This window comes from Arachis ipaensis, chromosome B5 (genome assembly GCF_059453495.1).
Source record: "Arachis ipaensis isolate K30076 ecotype BB chromosome B5, ASM5945349v1, whole genome shotgun sequence".
NCBI lineage: Eukaryota > Viridiplantae > Streptophyta > Magnoliopsida > Fabales > Fabaceae > Arachis > Arachis ipaensis.
In genome coordinates, this window is record NC_142440.1 from 11,657,528 (window position 1) to 11,685,369 (window position 27,842).

Below are 27,842 nucleotides of genomic sequence, written 5' to 3' on the forward strand. Positions count from 1 at the left end.
TCTCACTTTCACTCTTTCCCATATACTCTTTCCCATAAATCCTCAACCAATCACATCCATATCTCTTCCCAAAACCATCATAACTCCCACCAACCCCCACCCACTTCAAATTCAAAATTTTCCACCCAGTTCCCCCTCACATTCAAACCCTACCCCATCCGACCCTTATAAATACCCCTTCTTCCAACCCTTTCAACACACAATTCATATACATAAGCCCCCACTTGGCCGAACCCTCTCTCCCTCTTTCTCCACTCTATTCTCTTCTTCTTCTACTCTTTTCTTTCCTTTTGTTTATATTTTACTCTAGGACGAGTAAAGCTTTTAAGTTTGGTGTTGGAAAAGCCTTACTTTTTGCTTTTCATTCACACTTATGGCACCCAAAGTTGGAGAATCCTCTAGAAAGAGGAAAGGAAAAGCTATTGTGTAAGACCCAGAAATTTTAGAAAATCTTATTAAGAACTAATTTTGATTTATTTATTTATTAAGTATCTTAACCTCAGAAATTATTTTATTAAAGATAATTAAAGCAAATTTTGATTGATTAAGTTTAAAGTAATTTAAGGTTTTATCTGATTTTATAATTATCGAATTATTTTCTATATTTAAATAATAAAGTTTAGCAAATATAAAAATAATAAGAATTTTATATGGCTTGATTTAAGTAATTGAGATTTTGGAATTTAATACTAATATTTTTATAAATAAAGAAAATTAATTATATTATCTTATAATTTCAATTAGAGTATTTGATTTCAAATCAATTAGTATTTTGATACAATAAATAATATTTTAGAGTAATTTTAGAGATTTAATTAGATTTCAGATTAACCCAAAATCCCCAAATTTTATCACAAAATCCTAATTCCCAAATCAAAACCCTAAATCCCAAAAACACAACCCTAACCCTAATTTCTCTAACCCTAACCGCCTATCCCCTTTCTTCTTCCTCACAGCACACACCCACATTAACGTTTAACACACACACAGTTGGGGGTTGTGCCGCCGAAGCTCCATCACCATCCATGGAGCCGCAGGTGTGCATCGCCATCGAGAGGGAGAGCACCACGCTGAGGGAGAACCAGCTGGAGAGAGGGAGAGGCGTCGCGTCTACTGCGAGCCTGCCATCGTCACCCTCATCACGACTTGTCACTGCCGCTGTGAGCCTCTTCTCCTGCCGTTCAAGGAGCTGTACTCCGTCGCCGTTTTGCCACCGTTGGAGCCGCCATCTCTTTGGTAAGCTTTAGACCTGTTCTGGTTTTTCCTCATTGTCGGTCAAAATCCTAGTTACTATAAGAGTTGTTGTTGAGATTGTTTGTGCCAGGGATTGTTTATCGTAAGTTGCTCTGTCGTACGCCACCATCAGAGCCACCATCTCGCTGCTGCCCCCTTGCTCTGAGCCGTTCCGTTGTTGCAGCGAGTGTAGTCGTTGTGGCTGCTCGATTTAGTCGCACCTCTTTAGTACAGTAAGCTATTCCTTGATTCAGTTCAAACTTTGTCAGTCGCTGTTCTATTATATGTTGTTAAGATTCTTGCGACGTTAATGCAATAGAATCAAGATCCAGTTACCGCACGTTGGTGAATTTAAGTTACTGCTGTGGGTGCGGATACCGTGGAGCTGTGGTTGCGGCTATCACCGATGTTGGGCCGAGGGGAAAAGAGTTCAGTTAACATGTTTGGTTTATAGTTTTGACTAACTGAAGTAGGGGCGCTTTCCTTAACTCATTTGATTTCTGAGAATTGTTATAAATCGATATTAATGCAAAATGTATACTTTTGAGATTTCGTAAGTCCTATGAATTGGTTTGAGTTACTTTGGTCGATTGTAATTGTATGTACAGTTGAATTATTGATTGTTGAGAAGATTGAATAATTTGGGTTATTAATTGATTTCTGTTAAATTGGCGATTGCCGAATTGATTTTCTTGAGATTTGGAAATATTTTGATATTGGAAATGAGTTTGATTTATTGAAAAGGATTTGAGACATATTGGATTTAGATTGTTGATTTATCGAAAATATTTTTTGAGAATTGAAAATAATTTGAGATATTAAAATTGGTTGGGTTTTGGAAAGGATTTAAAGGAGTTTGAGGAATGTTTGGATGGGACCCAAAAAGGGTGGCAGAGTCTGAGTTTTAGAGGAGATGCTACCAAAATTTTATAAAAAATTGGAGTTTTTATTTGGATGGTTATTTAAAAAGATTTGGAATTAAGCGTTATAAGGCTTGGTTTTGAGTTATTTAGAAAATGATGACGTTTGAGTTTCAAATTATTGATGGATGCAATGGGAGAAACGATGATGATTGAATGTGAATGAAGGATGATGTGGATATTGATGAATTATGATTGAAATATTCATATGGATTATTTATTTGAATTATCTGATATACGAGTTTTCCTGGGTAAAGTACCGTGGCTTGCCACCACGTGTTCCAGGTTGAGACTCGATACTTTGTTGACTCTACGACGTAAGGGTGACCGGGCACTTATAAATTCCCAGGAATGGTACTCCCATTGAGCGATTTGATATATATATAAGAAAAAGCTATGCATAGACTCATGGGAATGCGCATCGGGGGACTGTCCAATGGTTAGTTACCAGGACGTGTCGGGTTGGCTGTATAACCGAAAGATGAGCTCATTAGCCATAGGACAGACATGCATCATGTGCATTTGTATGCTTTGTTTGGGTTTGAATTTGTTTTGGTTTGCCTAATTACTTAACTGTTATTATCTGCTATTTGAACTATCTGCTGTAACTGGTGCCTATATCTGTGCTTTCCTTGTCTGTTTTGCCTGTGTTTGCTCTGGTATGGTACTTTTGTTGTCTGAGTTTTGGTACTGAACTGTTGATAGTGTTGATTGATTTTGTGATTGGTCTCTGGTTGAAGTATTAGTAAAGTATGAAAAATCAAGCTGGTTCAGCATAGACTTAATGAACCTATGTTTGGACGGGTTGGTCATTCATACAATCTAGGAAACTGATTAAGATTTTCTTATAAGAAAAGAAAGGTTATGGTTTCTGGAAAATTAAATATTGTTCTTTTGAAAAGGTTTTTGGATGATTATCCATTGGTTTTTAAAAGGTTCACAGTACGAATGATAATCACTTCCATGAAACTAATTCTTCTCTTTATATATATATTCTTAAAACAATTCTTAAACCCTCTATTGAGAACCCTTTCGAGGACGATGTTCTCACTCATCTACAGGATTTTTTTTCAGTGACAGGTTCAGGAAGCTTAGCACGAAGCCGCGACCGAATTATGGGACCTTATGTATATCTATGTTTTCATTTTCTATATGTGATTTAGTCTTAGATTTTATTTTACCCCTCGTCACTTGTCATTTTGAGAATTTTAGAGGGGCAGGATTCGTATTTCAGAAGTTTTGATTAAGCTTATGTATTTATTATGTGAAAATAATTATGTGATTAAGTGAATTTTTAAGTAAAGATTTTTTTTCAACTTCGTAACTAAGAATTCGGTTTATATTCGCGATGACTCAATATTAAATAATTATAATATTAAATTAACAGATTAGAGGTAGGTAACACCTGAGGTTTTAGTACGATCATGAGGTGTTAAAAGTAAGGGTGTTACATGTTGCTTCCACTTCTGAACCTTGGGAGATGGAGAGATTCATCACCAAAGCTCATCAAGACCACTTCTATGAAGTAGTGGCAAAGAAGAGGGTGATTCCTGAAGTCCCCTTTAGGCTAAAAAAGAATGAGTACCCGGAGATCCGACGAGAAATCCGGAGAAGTTGGGAAGTCCTAACCAATCCTATCTCAGAAGTTGGAATCTTGATGGTGCAAGAGTTCTATGCTAATGCATGTGTCACTAAAAACCATGACACTAGTGTAAATCCACATCCCAAAAATTGGAGCACCATAGTCTGAGGGCGACCCTTGGATTTCGGCCCAGAAAGTGTAAAGTTGGCGCTCCATTTGCCAGTGATGCAAGGAGACCTACATCCTTACACTAGAAGAGTCAATTTTGATCAAAGGCTGGACCAAGTCCTTTCAGATATTTGTGTGGAAGGTGCTCAGTAGAAGAGGGATGCTCAAGGCAAACCTGTCCAACTAAGAAGGCTTGACCTCAAGCCCGTAGCTAGAGGATGGTTGAAATTCATCCAACGCTCCATTATCCCCTACTAGCAATCGGTCAAAAGTGACCATTGACAGAGCCATCATCATTCATTGCATCATGATTGGAAGTGAGGTGGAGGTACATGAGGTAATACCTCAAGAATTGTACAAGAAAGCTGAAAAGCCTTCCACCTTAGCAAGGTTGGCATTTTCCCACCTTATCTGTCACTTATGCAATTCAACTGGAATTTTTTTAGAAGGAGACATCCCATTGAGGAGGACAAGCCCATCACTAAAAGAAGGATGGAGTAAACTAGAGAGCCTACACATGCACATCAACAAGAGCATGTGCAGCTGCCTCAACAAGAAATCCCTGAGATGTCTCAAGGGATGCATTTTCCTCCCCAAGGCTATTGGAACCAATTGAATACTTCTCTAGGAGAATTAAGCTCCAACATGGATCAGCTGAGGATGGGACATCAAGAGTATTCCACCATCCTCTATGAAATAAGAGAAGATCAAAGAGCCACGAGGGAAGAACAACATAGACAAGGGCGTGACATAGAAGACATCAAGAGCTCAATTGGATTCTAAAGAGGGAGTAGTAGCCACCGTCACTAAGGTGGACCCATTCCCGTAATCCCTTGTTGCCTATGTTATTTTTCTATTTTTCTATGTATTTTATCTTATTGTCTGTTTCTAGTGCATGATCATCTTTATTTTATGCCTTAAAGCTATGAAATATTACATATATCTCTCACCTTGCTTGAAAGAAAATTTTAATTGAAAAAGAATAGGGAGATACTTGAATTTCAAGTTATATAATAAGAATAGTTCAATTATGTTGATGTGGTGGCATTGCTTTTACTTTCTGAATGCATGAATAAACAATGCATATTTGATATTGGAGTTAAGAATGTTGGCTCTTGAAAGAATGATAAAAAAAAGAGAAGTATTGTTGGTAATATGAAAAATTCAAAAATTGATCCTTGAAGCAAGAAAAAATAGCAATAAAAAAAAGAAAGAAAAAGAAAGTTATGCGAAAAAAAAAAAAGAGAGAGAAAGCAAGAAAAAGAAAAAGCCAATAGCTCTTTAAACCAAAAGGTAAGAGCAAAAAGGCAATAGCTCTTTAAACTAAAAGGCAAGAGCAAGAATCCAATGTTTTGAGCATCAATAGTTAAGAGGGCCTAAAAGAAACAAAATCTTAGCCTAAACAGTTCAAATGAGCTGCTTCCTTAACTATATACTTGTGGTGCGAAGGTGTCAAGTGAAAAGTTTGAGACTGAGCAGTTAAAGTCAAGATCCAAAGCAAAGAGTGTGCTTAAGAACTCTAAACACCACTGGCTGGGGATTCTAGCAAAGCTGAATTACAATCCGAAAGGGTTCACCCAGTTAAATGTCTGTGGCGTTTATGTATCCGGTGGTAATACTGGAAAACAAAGCGCTTAGGCTCACAGCCAAGACTCTAAAAAAGTTGTGTTCAAGAATAAAAAAGAACTTAACTAGGAGAATCAATAGTATTATCTGGATTCTAAGTTCCTAAAGATGCCAATTATTCTGAGCTTCAAAGGAAAGTGAGATGCCAAAACTATTCAGAAGTGAATAGCTACTAGTCCCGCTCATCTAATTGAAACTGAGCCTCATTGAAAACTCTGAAATTTATTGTATCCTTCTCTTCTTTTTAATCCTACTTTGTTTTTAGTTGCTTGGGGACAACCAACAGTTTAAGTTTGGTATTCTGATGAGCGGATATTTTATACGCTTTTTGGCATCATTTTCATATAGTTTTTATTATGTTTTGTTTAAGTTTTATTATATTTTCATAGGTTTTAGTGCAAAATTCATATTTTTGGATTCTACTTTGAATTTGTGTATTTTATGATAATTTCAGATATTTTTTTACTGAAATTGAGGAGTTTTGGCAAAGTCTGATTAAGAGACAGAGAAAGGACTACAGATGCTGTTAGATTCTGACCTCCATGCACTCGAAGGAGCAGTTTTGGAGCTACAGAGATCCAAATGAGGCACTCTTAATGGCTATGGAAAGCTAACATCCAGGACTTTTCAGAAATATATAATTATCTATACTTTGCTTTGGAAATGAAGGCCCAAAACTGGCATTCAACGCCAGCTACCAACCCCATTCCTGGCATCCAACGCCCAAAAGGGAGCAGCTGGCGTCCAACGCCCATTCAGGAGTCTAAAGCTGGCGTCCAATGCCCATTCAGGAGTCCAAAGCTGGCGTCCAATGGCCTAGAGGGAGTACCAACTCGTGGCTTCACTCAAGCTCAGCCCAAACACTCACCAAGTGGGCCCGAAAAGTGGATTTTCGCACTACAAGACTAATTTATCTTATTTCTGTAATTCTTAGTTATCAGATTACTATATATAGAGCAAGGATCATCCTTGTTCAGAATTTTACCTTATCTTCTTCCCCCACTTTACTTTCGAACATTACACTTTTGTAAGCTATGAGTCACTAACATCCTAGGTTAAGGTTAGGAGCTCTGCTGATTATTATGGATTAATAATATCACTATTCTATTTCAATCTATGCTTGATTCCATTCTAAGATGTATCTTCGTTCTTCATCCTAATGAATTGGGAGTGTAACTTGACCGTCATCCCTCTTGACCATCATCCTTATTTCACATGGGTTCTTGCGAGTCCTTGACGGGATAGTACTGAACCACAAGCTTGATTATACATATCTTAGACGGCTAATCCACGACTTTCTTGGGTACTTGGAGACATCAGTGCACCCGAGGTACGGGGCGATTAGGACCTTTGTGGTATAGGCTAAAATCCAAGGATGCAGCATTCTCTGATCTGGAAGATCCGACCTTGTCTGTGGCGCTTTGAGTAGGATCACCAAGGGAATAGACTACTAGAGCTTCACCCCGTTCAGATTGGATTACCGCTGACCCGGCGTTTGATCTGAAGCAGAGAAGATTAATGACCGCTGACCCGGCGTTAATCATTTACAGCCTGCCATGGAATGAATCATCAAAAGTTGGAGTAGAAGGTGAGAAAAGTTGATCCAGAAGGAAGAAGCATCTCCGAAGTCTCAACCGTTCTCTCATCACTGATTTCACATCTTTCTAGTAACGTTTTATTTATTTATCTGTTTTATGCGTTTTTCACAACAACTATCATTTTTCGAATCGCCTGACTAAGATCTACAAGGTAGCCATTGCTTGTTCAAACCAACAATTCTCGTGGGATCGACCCTCACTCACCTGAGGTATTACTTGGACGACCTGGTTTGCCGGTCTATCTGTGCTAATATTGCGGAGTCAATTTCATGCACCAGAGACCAATTGAGTAATTACTTTTAGTTAGAGATTAAAGTGTCTGGTTCGAAATTCTTTAAAGATCAAAATGGATAAATATTCTATATTTTTATATTTTAATTAATATTTTTATTATATAGTATTATTTATAGAATAATTATTTTAGTATAAATACTATACAATGTTTATTGAATTTAATCTTTAAAGATAATATTATAATCATTTATTTCATAAAATTTGTAAAATTATACACATTAATTATATATAAGAACATCCGGTTTTATTTTAGATTAATTTAGGATTGAATTAGATTTTAAAATAGACCTAATAAAATATCTGTTGACTATAAATCTATAACGTCAAGCCTATTTTATCTATGTTTCATCTATACCATGGTCCAATTTAATTCCATGTAATTTCTAATTTTACCAAAAAAAAAAAAACTTTTTGTCTTTAATATTTTTTAAACATTTTTAAAAGATCTTTAACATTTAATTTGTCTCTAACGTTTCAATTATATTCTTAAAGATTAACTCTATTAAAAATAAAATTAAAACATATTTAAAATGTTAAGAATAAAAATAAAATATATTTAAACATTATTTAAAAATAAAATTGGAATATATTTAAAATATTAAGAATAAATTGAAATAATTCAAACATCAATAATATTTTTAAAACTTTTGAAAAAATTTAGAAAAGAAATATGCTTTATAAAAAAAAGAAAGAAAACGATAAAAGAAGATCCACCTAAAAATAAAGTAAACTAAAAAGGGGTGAAACTTAACAATGTGAATTCTGAACTTCTTTTGAACAAAAAATTTTCATTCTCTTGGACTCACCTGCCAGTTTTCGGCAATTTCAGTAGCGTTTTAGAAGAAGATACACTAGAATTGTCAATCACTTTTTACTTAATGTATGTAACTTTTGACGTTTTGTAAAAAAAAAAATGTATGTAATCTTTTACATCATTTTTCTAATAATGATCAAAATTGAATTTATATAAAATAAGTTTTAGCTCAAACACGAGTTCTTCCAAACATAAATGAAATCTTTTAGAAATTTGAGACTCTAACTCTAAAGGAAACATTGAACATACTCAAAATTATGCATAAATCACTATAGATGAGATGTAACTTTTACTCTTCATTCTAGAAGAGTGCAGGTTAGTAGATGGAATGTATGATTAGTAGTCAGTAGTGTGCAAGAAACACAGTACTAATAAACCAATGAAATTACAAACACTGAGGCTCACCTAGTTCAAAATTGTGTGTTCCATCTACTCACAGTGTCACCTACTACCTAATGGTCTGAAAAACAAAAAAAAAAAAAAGAAAAGAAAAAGAGAAGATTCGAAATATTTTGGAGAGGTAGCGAGCAAAATATGCGCACAACCAAACAAAATTCTTTCTTGACTTAGACTTCTTATTTGGTCCCCCAACCCCACCTCACCCCACACACAAAAAACTTCGTATGTGGCATTTGGTTAATTTGTGTTCAAATAGGGCTAGTAATATATACCTTACTCGCGAGTACCCAATTCGGATCAATCCGTTCGGATAGGGTTGTCTACCATATCCACTGCGAGTAGGATAAGGTAGGGTGTAAATTTGCCGGCAGATAAAGTATGGGTTTAGGATATACTCTACTTTATCCTACTCGTATCTTGAATATATTATATAATATATATGTAAAAGTTATGTATGTAATGAAGAAAGTGAGTCTTGTACTCACAATCTTCTTATAAAAAACTTGAAATAATCACTAAACTAGTTGATGATCATATTATTTGTAATTTTATTTTGGATTTCTTTAAGATTTTATTGTTTTTAATTTTAATTTGAACTTAGTTTTTTATTTTATATTTTATTAATATGTATGAAATTTGGAATGGTTGAATTTTATATTTATTTGAATTTTTTTTTTGTTTCTGCGGGTAGAATCAGGTAGGGTAGGATTTAGAACTTTAGGGTGCGAGTAGGGTTAGGGTTGAGAGATTCTCAACCCGCGGATAGGATAGGGTAAAATTTTAAAAAAAATTTTAACTCGTTAGGGTAGCGTCTAAACCCTACCCTACCCTTCCCATTGCCAACTCTAATCCAAATTATAATCAAAATAACATTATTTTATTAAAAAAATATTTCATACAAAAAAATTGTGCGAGACAAAGTTTTTGTCAACTAAAAAGTTGTGTTTGATAGATAAAAATTAATAAATTTTTAAGTTATCATCTTCATGTGAAAGAGTTTAATTTTTTATTAATAATTAATTTTAACATTCATGATCTAAAACTTGAAAAAATTTAATGCATATAGTTTTACATTTAATTAGGTGTTAAGTCTGTGGCATAAATAAAAATAATTAACTTTTATGTTTGTTATTTAAAAATAATATTTTTTCTCTATATATAAAAATATAATTAGATATTAGTATTAAAAAAATTATATTAATAACTATAAAATTAATTCAAAATCAAATTTTTTGAAACAATGAAATAATCTTGATTCTAATTATTAATCACAATATTAATATTATCTCTAAATTATATATAATAAATATTTGAAGGAAGAAAAGTGAAAATATAGATTAGAAAGATAAGTGATTAAAATTTAGAACTAAATAAAAAATAAAAAATATGCATATAATAATAATAATAATAACAATAATATTTTTTATGTGAATAATATTATGAGATTTTTTTTAATTATATTTAATTATAAATTTAATGTATTTTTTATAATTTTATGAATTTATTTGAATTATAAGAGTTTATTAATTTTGAAAGAAAATATTTTATCTCAATTTTAATGAGAGAGTGTCATATAACACATTTAGGTTGTTATATTAGTAATATAATATAATTATATTTTAATTTTAATTTTAATATTCCTAGTTTAATTTTAATTATAATTAGAGAATATTATGTTGTATATTTTGATTATCAAATTTTTAATTAGTTATTGATAATGATATATAAGAGAGATAAAATGGTGAATGAACGAAAAAAATAAAAAAAAATAGAAAGAGGATTAAAAATATTTTTAATTTTTTAAAAAAATTAATTTCAATTATAATAAAAAAGGCACATAATATATAATAAAATTACTAAGATAATTTTCCTAATCTCTTGAATCACGTACTTTTTATTTGATCGCGTTTTGTCTGTAAGAGAAAAATATTGATTTCAAGACATAAATTTTGAAGATATAAAACAAAACCAATGTAATTAAGATTTATGGTTCAATAACATGGATTACCATTTGCTAGATATATATTATAAGATATTTTGGAGACTAATTTGTTTTGAATAAAATGACAAATAAAATTTTAAAAATTTACACTTTAAAGAGAGAATATATTAATATCTGCTCTCTTAAAAAACTTTATTAATTTTTTTCTAAAGATTAATTTATCTAATTACTCAATTATTTTTGTTTGAATAGTAGAGAAGCCGCCTAGTCAGTCCTTGTTAGAGAAAAAGAAAATAGTACATTGTTTTCTTCATATGATGCATGAGATACTTCAGCAAAACAGTACTAAATCCAAATTTTCAATGGTTTTATTTTATTTTATTTGTAAATTTCATTTCTATATTTCCACACTAGTGACCAGTCAAGTTGGGAGTTGAAAGTAGCTATCAGTGAAGTCTATAAGTAATGAGCAGAGTCCATTCATTGCTTTGCACAAATAACTACTTTGAATTCATTTAGCAAATATATCTTACTATTTTATTTTATTTGAATTTTATCCATGGCGGAGGAAACCAAGATTTTGGTCCTTGGACCAACCGGAGCCATTGGAAGGCACATAGTTTGGGCTAGTGTTAAAGCAGGTCACCCCACTTTTGCTTTGGTCAGGAAGAACGCTGCCGCTATTCCTAAACCTACCCTCATCACCGCCGCTAACCCCGAAAGTAAGGAACAACTTCTTGAGAGCTACCAGAAATCCGGCGTTACCCTGCTCGAGGTATAGAGATCAACTTTATCCTTAAGAGACGTGAGACTTCTAATATTTTTGTAACGTGTTGTCATGCTTCTTGCAGGGTGACATAAATGATCATGCAAGTTTGGTTAAGGCCATCAAGCAAGTTGATGTTGTGATCTGCGCAGCTGGTAGATTACTTATTGAGGATCAGGTGAAGATTATTGCAGCAATCAAAGAAGCTGGAAATGTAAAGGTGCATATATAGTTTCTCTAATTTTGTTTCTTAATTTTTTCTGTCATGGTTTTTTCAGTTTACTTTTTTTCTGAATTTGTTGCTCTTGCTTTCAGAGGTTCTTCCCATCAGAATTTGGGCTTGATGTGGACCGCCACGACGCATTAGAACCCGTTAGGGAAGTTTTCGAGGAGAAGGCAAAAATCCGAAGATTAGTTGAGGAGGCAGGAATCCCCTACACTTACCTCTGCTGTCACGCCTTCACCGGTTACTTCTTGCGTAACTTGTCACAGCTTGATACCACAGTTCCTCCAAGGGATAAAGTATACATTCAAGGAGATGGAAATGTCAAAGGTAACAAACAATAACAAAGTAACATCCATTAACTAACCTAGTCTAAATAATGTAACTAATTATATGGTTAATTTGGGTTGTCTCAGGTGCTTATATTACTGAGGCAGATGTTGGTACCTATACAATTAAGGCAGCAGCAGACTCTAGAACTTTGAACAAAGCCTTTCACATAAGGCTCCCTAAAAATTATTTGACTTTCAACGAGGTGGTTTCATTGTGGGAGAAAAAGATTGGCAAGACCCTTGAGAGGATTTACGTTCCTGAGGAAAAAGTTATTGAACAAATCAAGGGTTAGTAATAACTAGCTAGCACTACTATTCAAACTTTGTATGGTACGATAATAAGATTAACCAATATTGAATATAATTGTGCAGTGTCATCTTTCCCAAATAACTACCTGTTGGCGTTGTACCATTCACAGCAGATAAGGGGTGATGCAGTGTATGAGATTGACCCTGCTAAAGATGTAGAAGCTTATGAACTTTACCCTGATGTGAAATACACCACTGTTGATGAATATTTGAATCAATTTGTCTAAAATATAAAGTCTGAGAATAATGTTTGTTACACTCGAGAGAACTCAGAGAAGGCTCAATAAGAGTGGAGGGACTTGGGTCTTTCTACTAGCATTGTTGTTCTGCTTTTTTTTTTTTTTAGTTCTTATCTTGTTCTTCAACATTATGTAACCTTATATTATATCCAACAAATATTTTATAGATAAACAGCAACATGTGTGTTATTTTCAACTTACTCTCATTTATTTATCATTCTATTACGACTCATTGTTTTTTAATCTCATTAGCTGTTGCCGCTTGGTGAAGGAGGGGTCGTCATGCATTTCAGAAATTATTTTAAAATTGAACCTGGACTTCATTGTCACTTTATTATTGGTTGATTATGAGTGTATTTAGTTTAGCGTTAGGACTTAGGAGTTTTAAAAGCATTTTTAATTTCCTTGAAAACTTTATTTTCTTATTTGGCTATTTTTTTTCTCCTTTTAAAAGTAAACATAGTTCTGCAGTCTAACTTGCATTTATTAAAAGCTAAAATTTTATGTTAAACTATTAATTGAAGAAATTTATGTCTTATCACCAATTCCACCTTTTATTATTTTTTTATAATATTTTTATAATATTTTTTCATACATATTATTTTTTGCAAAGTTTTTATTATCTTTTGTTTATAAAATAATTATTTAAATTTATATCTTTTTAGTAATTTTTATTTAAAAATAATTTTAAGTAATATAACTCAAATAATATTTAGTTTATTATAATCTATTGTGATATAAAAGTTATTGTTTTTAACTTTATGTTTTCAAGGATCTAATGTTTACATAATAAAATATAAAAAATACATATGTAATTGCATGGACACTTTGTCAAGTTGTTGCATTTACGTATCACACATATTTTAAATATGGACACTCTTTGACACTCATCCGACAATTTAAAATAAATTTAAAAATAGTATATATTATTATTTATTAAAATAAAAAATATTTTAAATATTTTATATAATTAAAATAAAATTTTTAAAAAAAATTATATTTTAATATTAATAAAATATTAAAATATTATTAAAATTTATCTAAAAATTATTTTATATTTTATATATATAAATGTCTCGTGTTTTATTAGATTTTAAAATTGGTATATTAACATATCGTATTTCGTGTCTGTACTAGATTTATGAATAACCCGATCGGTATTTTAAGATACTACAGTATTCAATTCAAATATGAGAACAACTAAAGAATCAAAAGCATATCAGTCAAAAATCAGCTAAAATGTGTTTGGATTCCATGAAAAATTGGGTTTTGATTTGTGCTCCATGATCTTAAGAGCGGTTTTCAAACATATTATTGAAAAAGTGATTTTAATTAAACGGTTTTGTTTACTTTTTGGCGGGTCACATTTTGGTTCCATATATTTTTCCTTCGAATATTACATAATAAACGTTGTACTTGTTAGAAAAGTCGACTGGTATGGTTTGGACTCTGGACTTTTCCAATGTAAGGTTCCAGATATCGGTGACAAAAATAAACAAAAGATCTTACATACCAATCAGCATTTCCCACAAGTCCCAAGAATTTCTTATGCCAATGTTTGAAACAGAAAACCATCAACCATTATGAGGTGATCGAATATAATTGGCAATGGCGTCACGTCACTTAATTGGTAATACAAATCAACAAATTCATTATGCTGTAAGAACTTTATTAGCCTTTAATTTGTTGTCCCGTGTGGGGATTGGGAACTGGGAAAGCACAGCCATATAAATGGACATCATCACAATCAAATTTCTATCATTTTGGCTGCATTCACCATGGCACAGAAAAGCAAAGTTTTAGTTGTGGGAGGCACTGGATACATCGGAAAATTCATAGTTAATGCAAGCGCAAAAGCCGGACACCCCACGTTTGTTCTTGTCAAAGAGAGCAGCCTCTCTCATCCTCACAAATCCAACCTTATTCAAAGCTTCAAGAGTTCCGAGTCACCTTTCTATATGTTAGTACTATTATCATTTTCAAGCAAGTAAAGTAACTTCAAGTTTAATGGTTCTGATTTGTTTTGTTTCTGATTTTGTAGGGTGATATAAGTGATCATTCAAGTCTTGTTAAAGCATTGAAGCAAGTTGATGTTGTCATCTCTGCTGTAAGTGGAGCACAAACGGAAGACCAACTCAACATTATATCAGCAATAAAAGAAGCTGGAAACATCAAGGTTAGGTGCATTATATATGCATTGTAGTGGTGCCCCGTTACAATTTAAATTTTTTTTTTAATAGTACATCATAATAATATTTATTTATTCTCGTTAAATTATAAAATTTGACTCCACATTTATTTTTTATTTAACTTTTGATACTTAATAGTCAATTTAAGAGTTATATTAGATATTTATTAAAAGGATCAATTCTCAATTATATTTAAATAAGATTAGTATTCTTTCTTAAAAATGAATTCAAAAGATATTATTTATCTTTTTTTTTTAAATTAGTTTTAGTGTTTTCTGTAACAACTATATTAATTGAAAGAATTTTTTTTTAACTATGAATATTACTGAGAGTTAGCTTTTGATTGTATGAGAAGTAATTTTTAAATAATTGTTTAATAATATATATATAAAAAGAGAGACATTTTGATTGTATTGTTAAAAAAATTACTCAATTTTTTTAAAAATATAAAATCTAAAAAATAGAATTTTAAATTATATATTATTATTTAAATTACTATTTTAGTGTTTTAATTTATTATATATATTGAAGACTAATCATATTTTATAATAACAAAATATAATTATAACAATAATTATGTTATATGTACATAAAAAGTAACTATTCGTATAGAATATATATTAAAATACAAAATACACATTGAAAATAAATTAAATAATAAATATATTTATACACAAATATATAATGATTAATGAATAATTTGATAGCTGACTTTTATATACATATAATATTTTTATTATAAAAATTATTAAAATTTATTTATCTTATGTCTTAAAGATACATATTAAAATTATAAATTGAAAATATTTTTATTAAAAATTCAAAAAATTTAAGTTTTTAATGTATTTACTTTGTAGTTATTAAATAAAAAAATTTAGAACATTCCACTAATAATAAGCTTGTGATGTATCTTTAAAACTTATATTAGCTAAACCTAAATTATTATTATGTTATATATATTTTACTCCAGGATCAAAATTTTTTAGATCCATCAACCATGGACAACATTAATATAATGGAGATAGTAAGGGTCCATTCGATTTGCGTTTTTATTTTCCTTTTTTATTTTCAGAGGTTTTTGCCATCGGAATTTGGGCTGGATGTAGACCGTCATAACGCGGTTGAGCCAGCAGCTAGTGCTCTTGCGGGGAAAGCGAAAATCAGAAGGGCGATTGAAGCTGAAGGAATTCCCCATACTTGTGTTGTTTCCAATGCCTTTGCTGGATACTTCTTAAGTACTCTTGGACAGCAAGGTGTCACATCTCCTCCCAGAGATAAGGTAGCCATTTTGGGAGATGGAAATGTCAAAGGTAACACTAATGTTACTCATCACATTTATTTGTTGTCAAGAAATTATTTATCCAAAAAGTTTAAATTGGTAGAAGAAAGTACATGAATGATTATATATGTAATATTTAATTTTTTGTTAATTCAGGAGTTTATGTTGCGGAGGAGGATGTAGGGACTTATACCGTCAAAGGCCCCCTGCTAATGTTTTGACATTCAAGAGATTGTTTCGCTGTGGGAGAACAAGATTGGCAAGAACCTTGAAAAAATATATTATCCCTGAGGATCAAATTATTAAGAACATCCAAGGTTAGTAAGAACCAACATCAAATCTCCTTGGTTATTGTTAGAATATAATTAGGATCAATTAGAATCAATTAGAATTATTTAGTATATCTGAATATTTATTATAGAATATTAGGTCTTTATTATTACGATTCTCTTAGCCCCTATAAATACCCTTCTATATTGTATCATTCAGACAACTTGAATATACACAAATCCTTCCTCCAGTTTTGTCTCTTCTTTCTAACATGGTATCAGAGCCATGGTATCCTCCTTGAAGAGGATATGTTGTTTTCCTTGCGGTGAAATCACCGTAGTTTTTGCATTTTTTTTCTATGTCATTCATCTTTCTATTTTGTCACTCCTTTGATACTTTTTCACCTCACCGACTAGCCTATTTTCTCTGTCTTCTGTTTTTTTTTCGAGTTGAATGATCAAACACCATTGTCATCTGCTGCTTACCTATTCTCATGAAGAAATCATATAGTTTTCGCTCTCTTTTGGCAGTTCCGTTTGTATTCTCTCGTGGCAGTTCCGTCTGCGTTCTCCTTCCGTCTGCATTCTCCCGTGGCAGTTCCGTCTGCGTTCTCCCGTGGCAGTTCCGTCTGCATTCTCCCGTGGCAGTTCCGTCTGCATTCTCCCGTGGCAGTTCCGTCTGCGTTCTCCCGTGGCAGTTCCGTCTGCGTTCTCCCGTGACAGTTCCGTATGCGTGTTTCCTTGTGGCAGTTCCGTATGCGTTTCTTTCTGGCAGTTCCATCTGCACTTCCTTCAGACAAGCGGCAGTTCCGTCTGCGCTTCCTTCAGACAAGCGGCAGTTCCGTCTGCGCTTCCTTCAGACTAGCGGCAGTTCCATCTGCGCTTCCTTCCGGCAGTTCTGTCTGCACCCGTTTTATCAATTTATGCAGTTCTTTTTCTATTTATTTCATTGTTTTAAATATGTTTCAAACTCACTTGAGTTTGAGGGGGATGTTAGAATATAATTAGGATCAATTAGAATCAATTAGAATTATTTAGTATATCTGAATATTTATTATAGAATATTAGGTCTTTATTATTACGATTCTCTTAGCCCCTATAAATACCCTTCTATATTGTATCATTCAGACAACTTGAATATACACAAATCCTTCCTCCAGTTTTGTCTCTTGTTTCTAACATTTATGATATTGAAGTACATGCTTGTTCTTTTAACTTTGTACATTTGTACAGAGTCACCTTTTCCTGTGAGCCTTCTCTTGTCATTATCCCACTCTGCGCTGGTTAAGGGAGATTGCACAAACTTTGAGATTGAACCTTCTTTTGGCGTGGAAGCTTCTCAACTATACCCCGAAGTGAAATACACCACTGTCGACACCTACTTGAATCAGTTTGTTTGAAATCCATGGAGTGCATCATATCTATAAATTTAAATTACTCTACTCAGCGCAATAAAACTACTGTAGCGGCCTATCATGTGTAACTAGTTGAGACTTTGGACTCCAAGTTGGTCGCTGTTTTTCTTGTATGTTGTAATTATTTATAACAAAATCATATCATAAATTGATTGTTGTTCTTGTCTCAGGATTCATTGTGCATTTAAATTTGTTAATTAGTGGCATTAAACCAAGACAAAAAGGAAGAGCAATGTTATCGATCCAGACACCTTGAGCAAGAAAAGTAACATAATTGTATAAAAGCATAACTATTAACTAATCTAAGAAATAATGCTAGTCAAGTGAAATTCACTAGGCTAGTTTCTCGAAAGCGTGAGTATTGTTGGACGTTGATAACCATGTTAGGAATTTTTTATTTTCGTCACCGAAGCTGGCAGCTCCTAAACAACAACATCCGAAATTTCTCTACCCCGAAGCCAGAACCGAAAAAGGACAAAATAGCAACCCATGCATAAAGGATTAGAAGGAAGTAAAAAGGACAAAGTGACATAATTTAATGCGTTAAATGTGTATCATAAACAACGACATTTATTAGGTGCTTCGGAAAAACAAACCAAGAGTTTTTGTTCTATGTTGTTTCGCGTTGTGACTTGTGACACAAATAATTTTGCAATTATGGATACGTCAAAATTATTATTAATATAGAATATATATTAAAATATAAAATATACATTAAAAATAAATTAAATTATATATGTATTTATATAGAAATACATAAAAATACATAATAAATAATTTAATAGCTAATTTTAATATATAAATAGTATTTTTATTAATTTTAAAAGAAAATAAATAATAAATAAGAGAATGAATAATAAATAGGAACAAACACCTAAATTATCCTCAATCAATTCTAGATCGAACATTTTACTTGGACAGATTTTTATTCCAAAAAATTAATATGTTTGATAAGAGTAATTATGGTTTCAGATGTTTTGCTTTTGATATAAGTAATTTTTTAAAATTTTTAGATAATATTAGGGGTGTGCATGGTCCGGCCCGACCCGAAGATCCAGCCCGGTTCCGAACACTTTAGGGGTTAATTTAGTGTGATTTCATCGGGTCTAGGGTCGGGTAAGGGTCTCAAAAATAGACCCGGTCATTATTTCAGGTTGGGTCCGGGTCATAGCTCGGGTTACCCAAACTCGGTTTGGTGGCCCGATCATCATACACAATTAATATTTTGTGTTATTAGTGATGGATGATGGCTATTCTTATGTGGAATTTAAGTATTGTAAACCTTAATATTTTGTGTTATTAGTTATTATAAGACTATAAGTTAATGTTTTATGTTTAAAATGCACAAGATTTTAGACTAATGCATAATATTGTGTTATTTGTATTGATTTAAATATTTGGTGTTATTAGACAATATTAGTATTGATTATGGTTATGCTTTAATTTAGAGAAGAGTTGGTTCTTGTTATGTTTTTCTAAGTGAATTTTACCATGTCAAATAATGGTTGGAGTCTTGAAAATTTGGATATTTTCACATGCTAGCTTATAAGAAGGTATCAAGGTAATGTAATGGTAACGACCTGGTTTTCATCCGGTTTTTTTTCGGTATAATCGTGACCCAAAAGTGTATACGTTTCATCAGGTTTAGAGCTGGATTCGGGTCTAATAAATAGGCCCGATATATATTTCGGGTCGAGTCTAAGTCACATCAAATCCGGTGTCACCCAGGCTATGCATATCCCTAGATAATACAAATTTGTATGATATGAAAACTATCTTGAATGTTTTGCTGTAAATAAAATACAGTAGTGCTTGGAAATTAGCACATTTAAAAAATATCTTTAAAAAAAGACGTTTTAAACATTTTTATCTAAGTGATTTTTTTGTAATTTATAGTTATCAGCTAACTATTATTAATATTTTAATAGTATAAGATTATAACTACATATTTTTTTAATAGTTAAATCTTGATTAAATTTTAATGAAAATGTGACCTAACACTTTCTCAATAAAATAAAACTAAAACTATGCTGGATCCAAAAACATTTCTTACTATACAATACAAAAAGTTTTCATATCCCGACACACTTGTTATTACCGTCACCAATAAGGTCACATTTCGAAACCATCGCGCTTCTATTCCCGATTCCCTTCTTCTTTATTGATACCCTTCTCTGTCATTGCCACTAACTTGTCTTCTTAGTTTCTTTCTCACTTTCTAACTATAAACACCATTCATTGTAGTGGTGACAGAGTTGTATTGAGAGGTTGACTTTTTTTCTTTATTTTTTCAACCATGGATAATAACCGGTTTTCATCGCAGAAACACTCAACCAAGAGTGGTTATGAGCCGTCAGACACAGAGACAGAGTGGCAAGAGGTTCCGAGACATGAACGAGAAAGAAAGAACATTGCTTTGGATCCTGAAGATGCAAAAGCTTTCACTCTAATTGCCAAGAGTCCATTGGCACTACACAGGAGGCACCAATACAACCATTCCAAGTTCGAAACTGAAACCTCATCAGCCACCACAACAATAGCTTCTGTTCCAAGCCAACCTCGGAGAAGGCAACACCATAGCAAGTCACCCTTTAAGCTTCGAGTAGCTGGCGATGATGATGGCGATGATACTGATGATCACGGTCCCCCACCATCACCCATAAGAGGTGTATGCTTATCACAAGCTTCTTAAATTTGTTTTGCTATCATAATATATTGTATTTATAACTGTTTCGTATTTGTGCAACATAGGTTTGAACACAAGGAGAAATATAAGCCCTTTGCCAAAACCAGATGTTGGGAGAACCGTGTCTCCTTACAGCAGAAAGCATCACGGTTCTTCAGGTCATGTTGAAGTGGAAAGAGTGGTTGATAAGTCAAACTATAAAAGATCAGTGACAGCACCAAGGTTGAGGGAACAGCAGAGAAGAACTACGTCTCCAATGGCCAGAGGCATGGTTCTCAATGCACCTTCAGTGGCAGAGATCAATGAAATCATAGCAGAGGTGAAACTATCCAATGACCCTAGCACTTTGGATGAGTCAATGACTTCCACCACTGAGTCTATTCAACCGGGTGATCTTTTCTTCTCTCGAGAAAGCAGTGCCTTGCAGGGCAAGAAATCTTCGCTGTTGCCCCAAAAACTTCAACAATATGGATATTATAGCCCAAGTCCTGCAGGAACCGCCATGAGTCCCCACATTAGAGGTCTCCCTGCTTCTTCCGTTGAGGATGAAAGCAACGGAAATGGCATGAACATCCGAGGAATCGCCTCATCTGGTGTGTCTAGATCAAGTTCAGCTGTTACAAGCAGAAAGGGCGGTAGCAGTATGACGAGCGATGGTAGTGTGAAGACAACTGATAGCATGAGGAAATTCACAGCCAACAGGAAGAAGAGCCAGAAGGATGCATCATGGTTTGCTTGCATGAGGACAGGAAACTGCAGGACATCGATGAAATCGCCGGAGCGTAAAAGGCCAATTGAGGCTTCTTTCATTGGCAGGGCTATTGTGGTGGAAACCCTCCCACAATTCTGGGCTGATAAGCACCAACCTGCTTCACTTAATGGCTTCATTTGCAACAAACAAGAAGCTCAACTTCTCAAGGAATTAGTAAGTTTCCAGACACTCATAAATAGTTACTTTTCAGTTGCCCTTTTTTTGTATAGTTTCTGACTTTGACACTACTTTGGATTTAAGGTGTCTCAGGGCTCTTGCCCTCATATTCTGCTCAAAGGACCCTCCGGTTCTGGGAAAAGAGAACTAGCAATGGCTCTTCTACGCGAAATATATGGTGATGCATGCTGCAATGTGAGTTTCTTCCCATAGTTTTCCTTATACATATATTTGCATTCTTAAGCTGACCTTATCAGGCCCTTTTTGCAGATGTCCCATGAGTTAAGGAGCTTCCCTATTCAGGTAAAGATTTCTAAATACTTTAGCTATATAATCTGATGACTGATAAGTATAAACAGTCTTGGTCCTTGTTCCAAAATGATGGAGTTTCAGTCCATTGCTATGTTCTGATGGCAATAAACTGCTTTAACAGGACAAGAGGCCTATCAAAGTATGTGTTTCAATAGCATCTAGTGCGCATCACATGGAGCTCAATGTAAGCATGGAACCAAATGCTAAATATGCTTTGCTGGGATTAATCAAAGAAATTAGCAATATATATGCAATGACACCCGAAGTCAGCAATGTTAATTTCAAGCCTGATTATAAAGGTTTGTTGTCTGAATGCATGTATGTATGAAATCTTAAAAGGATTCATCCTTTAATGTGAGTGTAGCTAAAAAGGTTTGATTCTCTTGATTTCAGTAATACTTCTTTATGGCGTTGATAAAGCAGTGGAGAACATCCAGCACATGATTAAATGGATTATAGACCGGTATTCGGATATATGTAAACTAGTTCTCTGCTGTGAAGATGATGCAGCCATTGTTGAGCCTGTTAAAAACCGTTTTAAAATTATCAAAGTTGATGCACCTCAAACTCACCAAGTAAGCATTAAACAATGAAAAGATAGAAAAGTTAATTTTGGATTTGATTACTTATATGCATAGATACTGTAGCAAGGTAGTGTGACAAGATGCATGATACACTCTGCTATATTTGCTGCAAAAGAACTAAACTTGAATCGAATTCAAACTATTATCTATCTACTTTTATGTTCTTTTAGTTTCTACAAGAATTTTTTGTTACTATTCCTTTCATGGAAATGGTTAAAATCTCCTTCCATTTATTTGTATTGAACAATCAAATTTAAAGAACTAACTAACACAAACACAATGCCAGATTGCTGAAGTTCTTATTCATATAGCAAAGAAAGAGGAAATTGATGTATCCCTTAATTTTGCCGCAAAGATTGCCATAAAATCAAAGCAAAACCTGAGGAAAGCTATCATGGCACTCGAAGCTTGCAAGGCGCACAAGTAAGAACACCTAAAAGGAAAAGTATTTTTATCATCAGAATTTCTAATACATTTGTCTACAGAGACTAATTGGTGCACTCTGCTGTGTAGCTATCCATTTTCAGAAGAACAACCTATTCCAATTGGATGGGAGGACATGGTAATAGAAGTAGCTGCAGAGATTCTAGCTGATCCATCATTTTCACGGCAAGAAATTCTCTGCCTAACTTGCTTCCTGCTATATATGTATATATCGTTGATTTCGAAGTTAACATTAATTTAATCTCAAATTTTGTTATGATTCACTTTTATCAGCTTACTCTCAATAAGAGGAAAATTTCAAATGCTTCTCTTGGATTTTGTCCACCCCAAACTGATCCTGCAGGTAATTGAATCAGTGCATGTGTGATAAGAATCCATTCAATATATCAAAAATAGTATTTTCTTTTCTTAAATGGAAAATTTCGTTGGAATATGCAGAAATTGGTGGAAGAGCTCCTGAAAAGAATTGAGGTCAGCTTAAAAAGAGAAGTCTACTATTGGCATGCGTATTATGTGAGTTTCTCCTTCCAGCATGACCATGCCATTTTCCTTTCTTTCTTTTAAATTAGTAACCAAATTAAAGACTATACATATGTATTGTATATGATTAACAGGAAAGAAGACTGCCACCCGGAACAACAGCTTTACTAAAGTTAGAAGGTAAAAGGATCAGATAACAACATTTCTAATCATTCTCTAACATTGATTTACCTGATAACAAATATTTTAGTAACATGGTGTTTGTGTGCAGAATTTGTGGCCAAGTTCATGAGCATATACAGAAAAAGCTGCGGTACTCAACAATATGTGTAGGTTAACATGGATGTCGTTCAGCTAAGAGTGCTCAAAATCATATGATCAGCACTAACTAATGCTTGCTTGTTTCTGCTGGAATCACTCAGCATACAAGAACGGAAAGTGTTGTTGCTGAGATAACACAGACAGAGACATAGAGACACAGAGACACGAATATCAATTGAAATCAGTTTCTGCATCTTATGTTATGTAACACATACAATAATTCAACACTTATCATCGAATATCGCGTTGTGCTATTAGCCTATTATGCAGGCGCAATATGTTCCAGTATATTGTTGATTACATATAATTAATTGAGTTAGCCGCCATGTAAAGCATCTGGTATATTATTAATTAATTAATTGATTAATGCAGCAAGTTCCCGATCGATATGCTCCATATATGAAATCCAAAAGGAATTGCATCGAGTCGTCCAGAATGTTTTAATGTTTTAAGGGAATGTCTTTGGTGGAAAAAGAATAATTAAGAGCTTAAAAGACCATGTAAAAAGATTCTATATCAAGGGTTGGGATGATTGCTGTACAATAATTATTGGTAATGTTAGTTTTGATTCAAAGTTAAATGTATTTGTAGATTGGTATAATATAGTTTGATTAGACCAATCATTTAATAATCGATTTTTTTAGATGAATTGGTTTACAATTTTTTTTTTGTTGGACTTTACCACATGGCCATACCTATAACCCACACAAACATAGCTCATAGAAACACAACTCATTTTTTCTTTCTTAATTTTTGGTCAACATCATGAACAATTTCATATCATTCCCTGTGTTATTTTTTGCTTCAGTTATTTTTTCTCTTATAAGATTTTTATTTTTTTTATGGTAAAATGAAATCAAAACTTATACATATTTTTGTTTTCTATTATTATTATTATTATTATTATTATTATTATTATTATTATTATTATTAAAACAAAGCACATCTTTTTTCTATAGTTGCATATCTTTTTTTTACTAGTAAAAATTAATTTTTTATTTTTTACACTATTATTTGACTAAAATGAAATAAAATAACAGATTAAAATACACACAGATGCTCTATGCACGAGAAGTAAATGACTTTATTCTTCAATAAAATAAAAATATTAATATTATAATTAATAATTAAATTAATTATTTATTATTTTACATATATAATACATTTAAAATAATAAGATAACATATAAAATATTTTTGGTACACACTAATATTATTAGGTCTACAACCTAATATTATTAGAGTGATTCTTATTAGGTCTACAACCTATTATTATTAATATTATTATTAGAGTAATTACCTAAATCAGTCTCCGAAAATTTTAAAAGCGGACATTTTAGTCCAAAAAAAAATTAATATACAGATCAATTCCTAAGATTTTACTCCAATAGACAAATCAGTCCTCAATTCATTTTTCGGCAGAGTAATTACCCAGATCAGTCCCCAAAAATTTAAAAAACGGACATTTTAGTCTCCAAAAAAAATTAATATACGAATCAATCCCTAACGTTTTTTTCTGTCAAACATAATAGTCCCTTGTCTATTTTACTTTTACTATCTGTCGACCTTTATTATTATTAACTTAGCTTTTTGCATGTAGACAATGACATTATCATATTAATACACTCTCTTCATTAGAAACAAGTAAGGTGAATAATGATAAATTTGGATCCTCTAAATTTTGAATTTTCACTTTAGAGAATAAAGTGTGATCTCTCACCATTTATTTCATAGGTGGGACTAAGAAAAAATATGAGAGAAAAATTATTTAAGGATGAGAGATCACACTTTACCCTCTAAAGTTAAAATTCAAAATTTAGAGAATTCAAATACAATAATGATGCTCTGAAATCCAAATTAAAATATTTTTTTTAATACAAACATGTTTTTTAAAATAGGACATCTTTTGATTATATTAAATACAAAAATATCAAATGATTTTAACTTTGACTTTTTTGTAGAATAATTTTTAATAATTTTAGTAAATGTTATTATTATTATTATTATTATTATTATTATTATTGAGTGACTATATATATACTCATGATTAAGTTTACCATTATTTTTGTTCAAAAAATATAAAAAATTATGATATAGTATTATTGAATTTGGAAAATTTTAAATTATTATGATGATCAAACATTGTTAAAAATATTATTTACAAAATTGTTAATTTAATTTTTGGTTATTATTAACTAAATTATCAATTGGTTGTTTAACAATTTTATTTTATTTTATTTTTTTTTTGTCACATGGATTAGACAGCCCCTAATCTTAGGCATTACTCATGTATTACACACCCACACAACACACTCACACACACTACATGAGTTCTTTTTAAGGGTTCATATTTCCTCTCCTAGGATTTGAACCCGAGTGCAGCTACTTGCGAGGCAGCAGATCTTACCACTAGCCCAAGCCTCGGCTGCGTTTAACAATTTTGTTGAAATATGCAGATTTTGTTATTGGACCAAAAGAAAATTTAAGCCCAATATAATGATGAGGTTCAGCCTTAGCAAAAATAAATTCAGCCAAAAGAAAATTTGCTTATGCATCAAATTGCAACTAATGGGAAGCCCAAAACAAATTTCTTTTGATCCAACAAAGAGTTGGTCCAAAATTAAAGAAGAAAGAAAAGAATTGGAAGCATGCTTTTCACGGTTACCTTTCTCCATGGGTGATGGAATTCAAAGTTTAATTAACTTGGTTTAATTGCATGTATTGGTAACTGTAAAAGAAAATTAAATAGAGTTAATTGCATTGATGATTCCACACGTTACTCCACTCCTTGAGTAATGTGAGTGGGATTTCAAATAATTTAATTGTACTTTGAAAAGTTTTGTATCTTTTCTCTCTTCTCTCTCCTCTCTTTCTTTTGTTTTGGTCACTTCACTGACAGTAAAGAAGAAAATGCAAGCTATCAGAAGAAGAAGCACAGAAGCTATGAACAAGCAAGAGGTTAAGATGATGATGACCTTAGCGAAAAGAAGATCCAAAGCATGGTGTGGTTGAGATTTTTGCCACTAAAGGCAAGATATGGTGTAGAAGCTTCAAGATCTCCATGCCTAAAGTAGAAGAAATCTGTTTCGGTCAGAGAAAAAGATCTCTGAGGTGAAGCTCGTTTCCACTTTTGTTCATCCATCACAGAAGGTAGCTACTGTAGCTATGTGGAGGAAGAAACAAAAATGGAACAGATGGAGCTGTCAAGGATCAAGAGTTCATCAAGGGTCAGAAATCTTTCTTGGGGACCAAGTCAAGATGGAAGGCTCAGATTGATGAAGTTTGATGAGAAGGGATAAGAGAGAGGTAATTGCATATTGTTTTTGCTTTCGGTTCCTTCTCTCTTCTTTCTGTCCGAACTGGTTTTGATGATTGAAGAAGAAGAAAGTGGCTTGGTTCAACCGGTTTCAACTTTGGAAGCTTTCCCTTCTATAATAAGGGTGAACGACCAAGGGTTGAAGCAAGGAGAGAAAGCACAGAGTTCTCATAGCTACCCAAGCTAACAGAAGTTCTTCTCCTTCAATGAGATTCATTTTATATTTTCTTTACTTTTGTCTGTCTGAGTCTCATGGTGAAAAAGGCAAACAGAGTGAGGTTTGTAAGAAAAAACCAGTGAGAGAAAAAAGGCAGAGAGTGCAAAATTAAAGAAAAAGCCAATAGATGTCTAAGAGTTCCTTTGTACATCTGTGGTGTGTTTCATGATCGTGTAGGGATTCCCTTACAAGTTGGGTTAGCAATTTGCAGTTGAAAGCTTGGTAGGTGACCAAGTCAAGTTCAGTTTTGGGGATAGATTCTGAACTTGTCCCGGATAAGAATGGGTAGTTCCTAAGGAAGAATTGGTGTATGTAATCAGTTGATTACAATGAAATTTCATCATTGTTGTGATGAAAACTGGATGTAGACTGCATTGCACTTAGCAGCTGAACCAGGATACTTCTTGGTGTGATTTTCTCTTTCTCTTCTACTCCATTTCTGTTTCTGTTGCGAAGGAGACAAAATTGAAAAATATCTCCTGACTGGTTACGAGACAAAAAAAAAGTCTCGTGTCTGGTTATGAGACAAAAGGCAGAAAAATCTCCTGAAGCTATTTTAAAAGACAGAAAGTGACACTCAGCGAATATAAAGGATAATTATATAAATAACCTAACGTTAAACGAAATAATTTACATCACATTCCATGATAATTATATATTGCATCGATGTCATAAAATAAAAACAAAATCACAAAAAACATCTCAAAATATTCTTCAAAATCACTGAATATAACATTTATAATATTGATTTTGTATGTGCAAAAAAAATTAGTTTTACTTAGTTGGACTGATAGATAATTGTTTTGGATAATTCAAATTCCTAAATCTTTAGCCAGCCATAAATATAATTGATTCAACTGTTTATGTTCAAATATAAACCCTTCAAGCATAATTTAGATTTTAACTAATACAGATCAAGTATTCAATTTTCTCCTTTTATGACCACCTTCTATATAAA

General features: G+C 32.7%; 2 protein-coding genes and 1 pseudogene across 3 annotated transcripts; all 3 read left to right on the plus strand.

Moving 5' to 3' along the window:
* The first annotated feature begins 11,050 nt into the window (after positions 1-11,050).
* Positions 11,051-12,617, plus strand: LOC107642895 (isoflavone reductase). The gene is made up of 5 exons (XM_016346400.3): positions 11,051-11,351; positions 11,428-11,562; positions 11,658-11,895; positions 11,982-12,185; positions 12,270-12,617. The coding sequence occupies exons 1-5, from the start codon at positions 11,136-11,138 to the stop codon at positions 12,431-12,433; spliced, it is 957 nt and encodes a 318-aa protein (XP_016201886.1). The 5' UTR covers positions 11,051-11,135; the 3' UTR covers positions 12,434-12,617.
* A 1,508-nt stretch (positions 12,618-14,125) lies between these two features.
* Positions 14,126-17,758, plus strand: LOC107642896 (phenylcoumaran benzylic ether reductase Pyrc5-like; annotated as a pseudogene). Its single transcript, XR_015883440.1, has 5 exons — positions 14,126-14,405; positions 14,487-14,621; positions 15,707-15,944; positions 16,070-16,230; positions 17,416-17,758. The product of XR_015883440.1 is annotated as a phenylcoumaran benzylic ether reductase Pyrc5-like (transcript).
* A 2,135-nt stretch (positions 17,759-19,893) lies between these two features.
* LOC107640143 (uncharacterized) lies at positions 19,894-23,678 on the plus strand. The gene is made up of 12 exons (XM_021123600.2): positions 19,894-20,263; positions 20,349-21,208; positions 21,296-21,406; positions 21,482-21,514; positions 21,645-21,822; positions 21,917-22,098; positions 22,394-22,530; positions 22,621-22,716; positions 22,825-22,894; positions 22,990-23,064; positions 23,166-23,211; positions 23,303-23,678. Exons 1-12 carry the CDS (start codon positions 19,894-19,896, stop codon positions 23,362-23,364), a joined length of 2,220 nt encoding a protein of 739 aa, XP_020979259.2. The 3' UTR covers positions 23,365-23,678.
* The last annotated feature ends 4,164 nt before the right edge of the window (positions 23,679-27,842 follow it).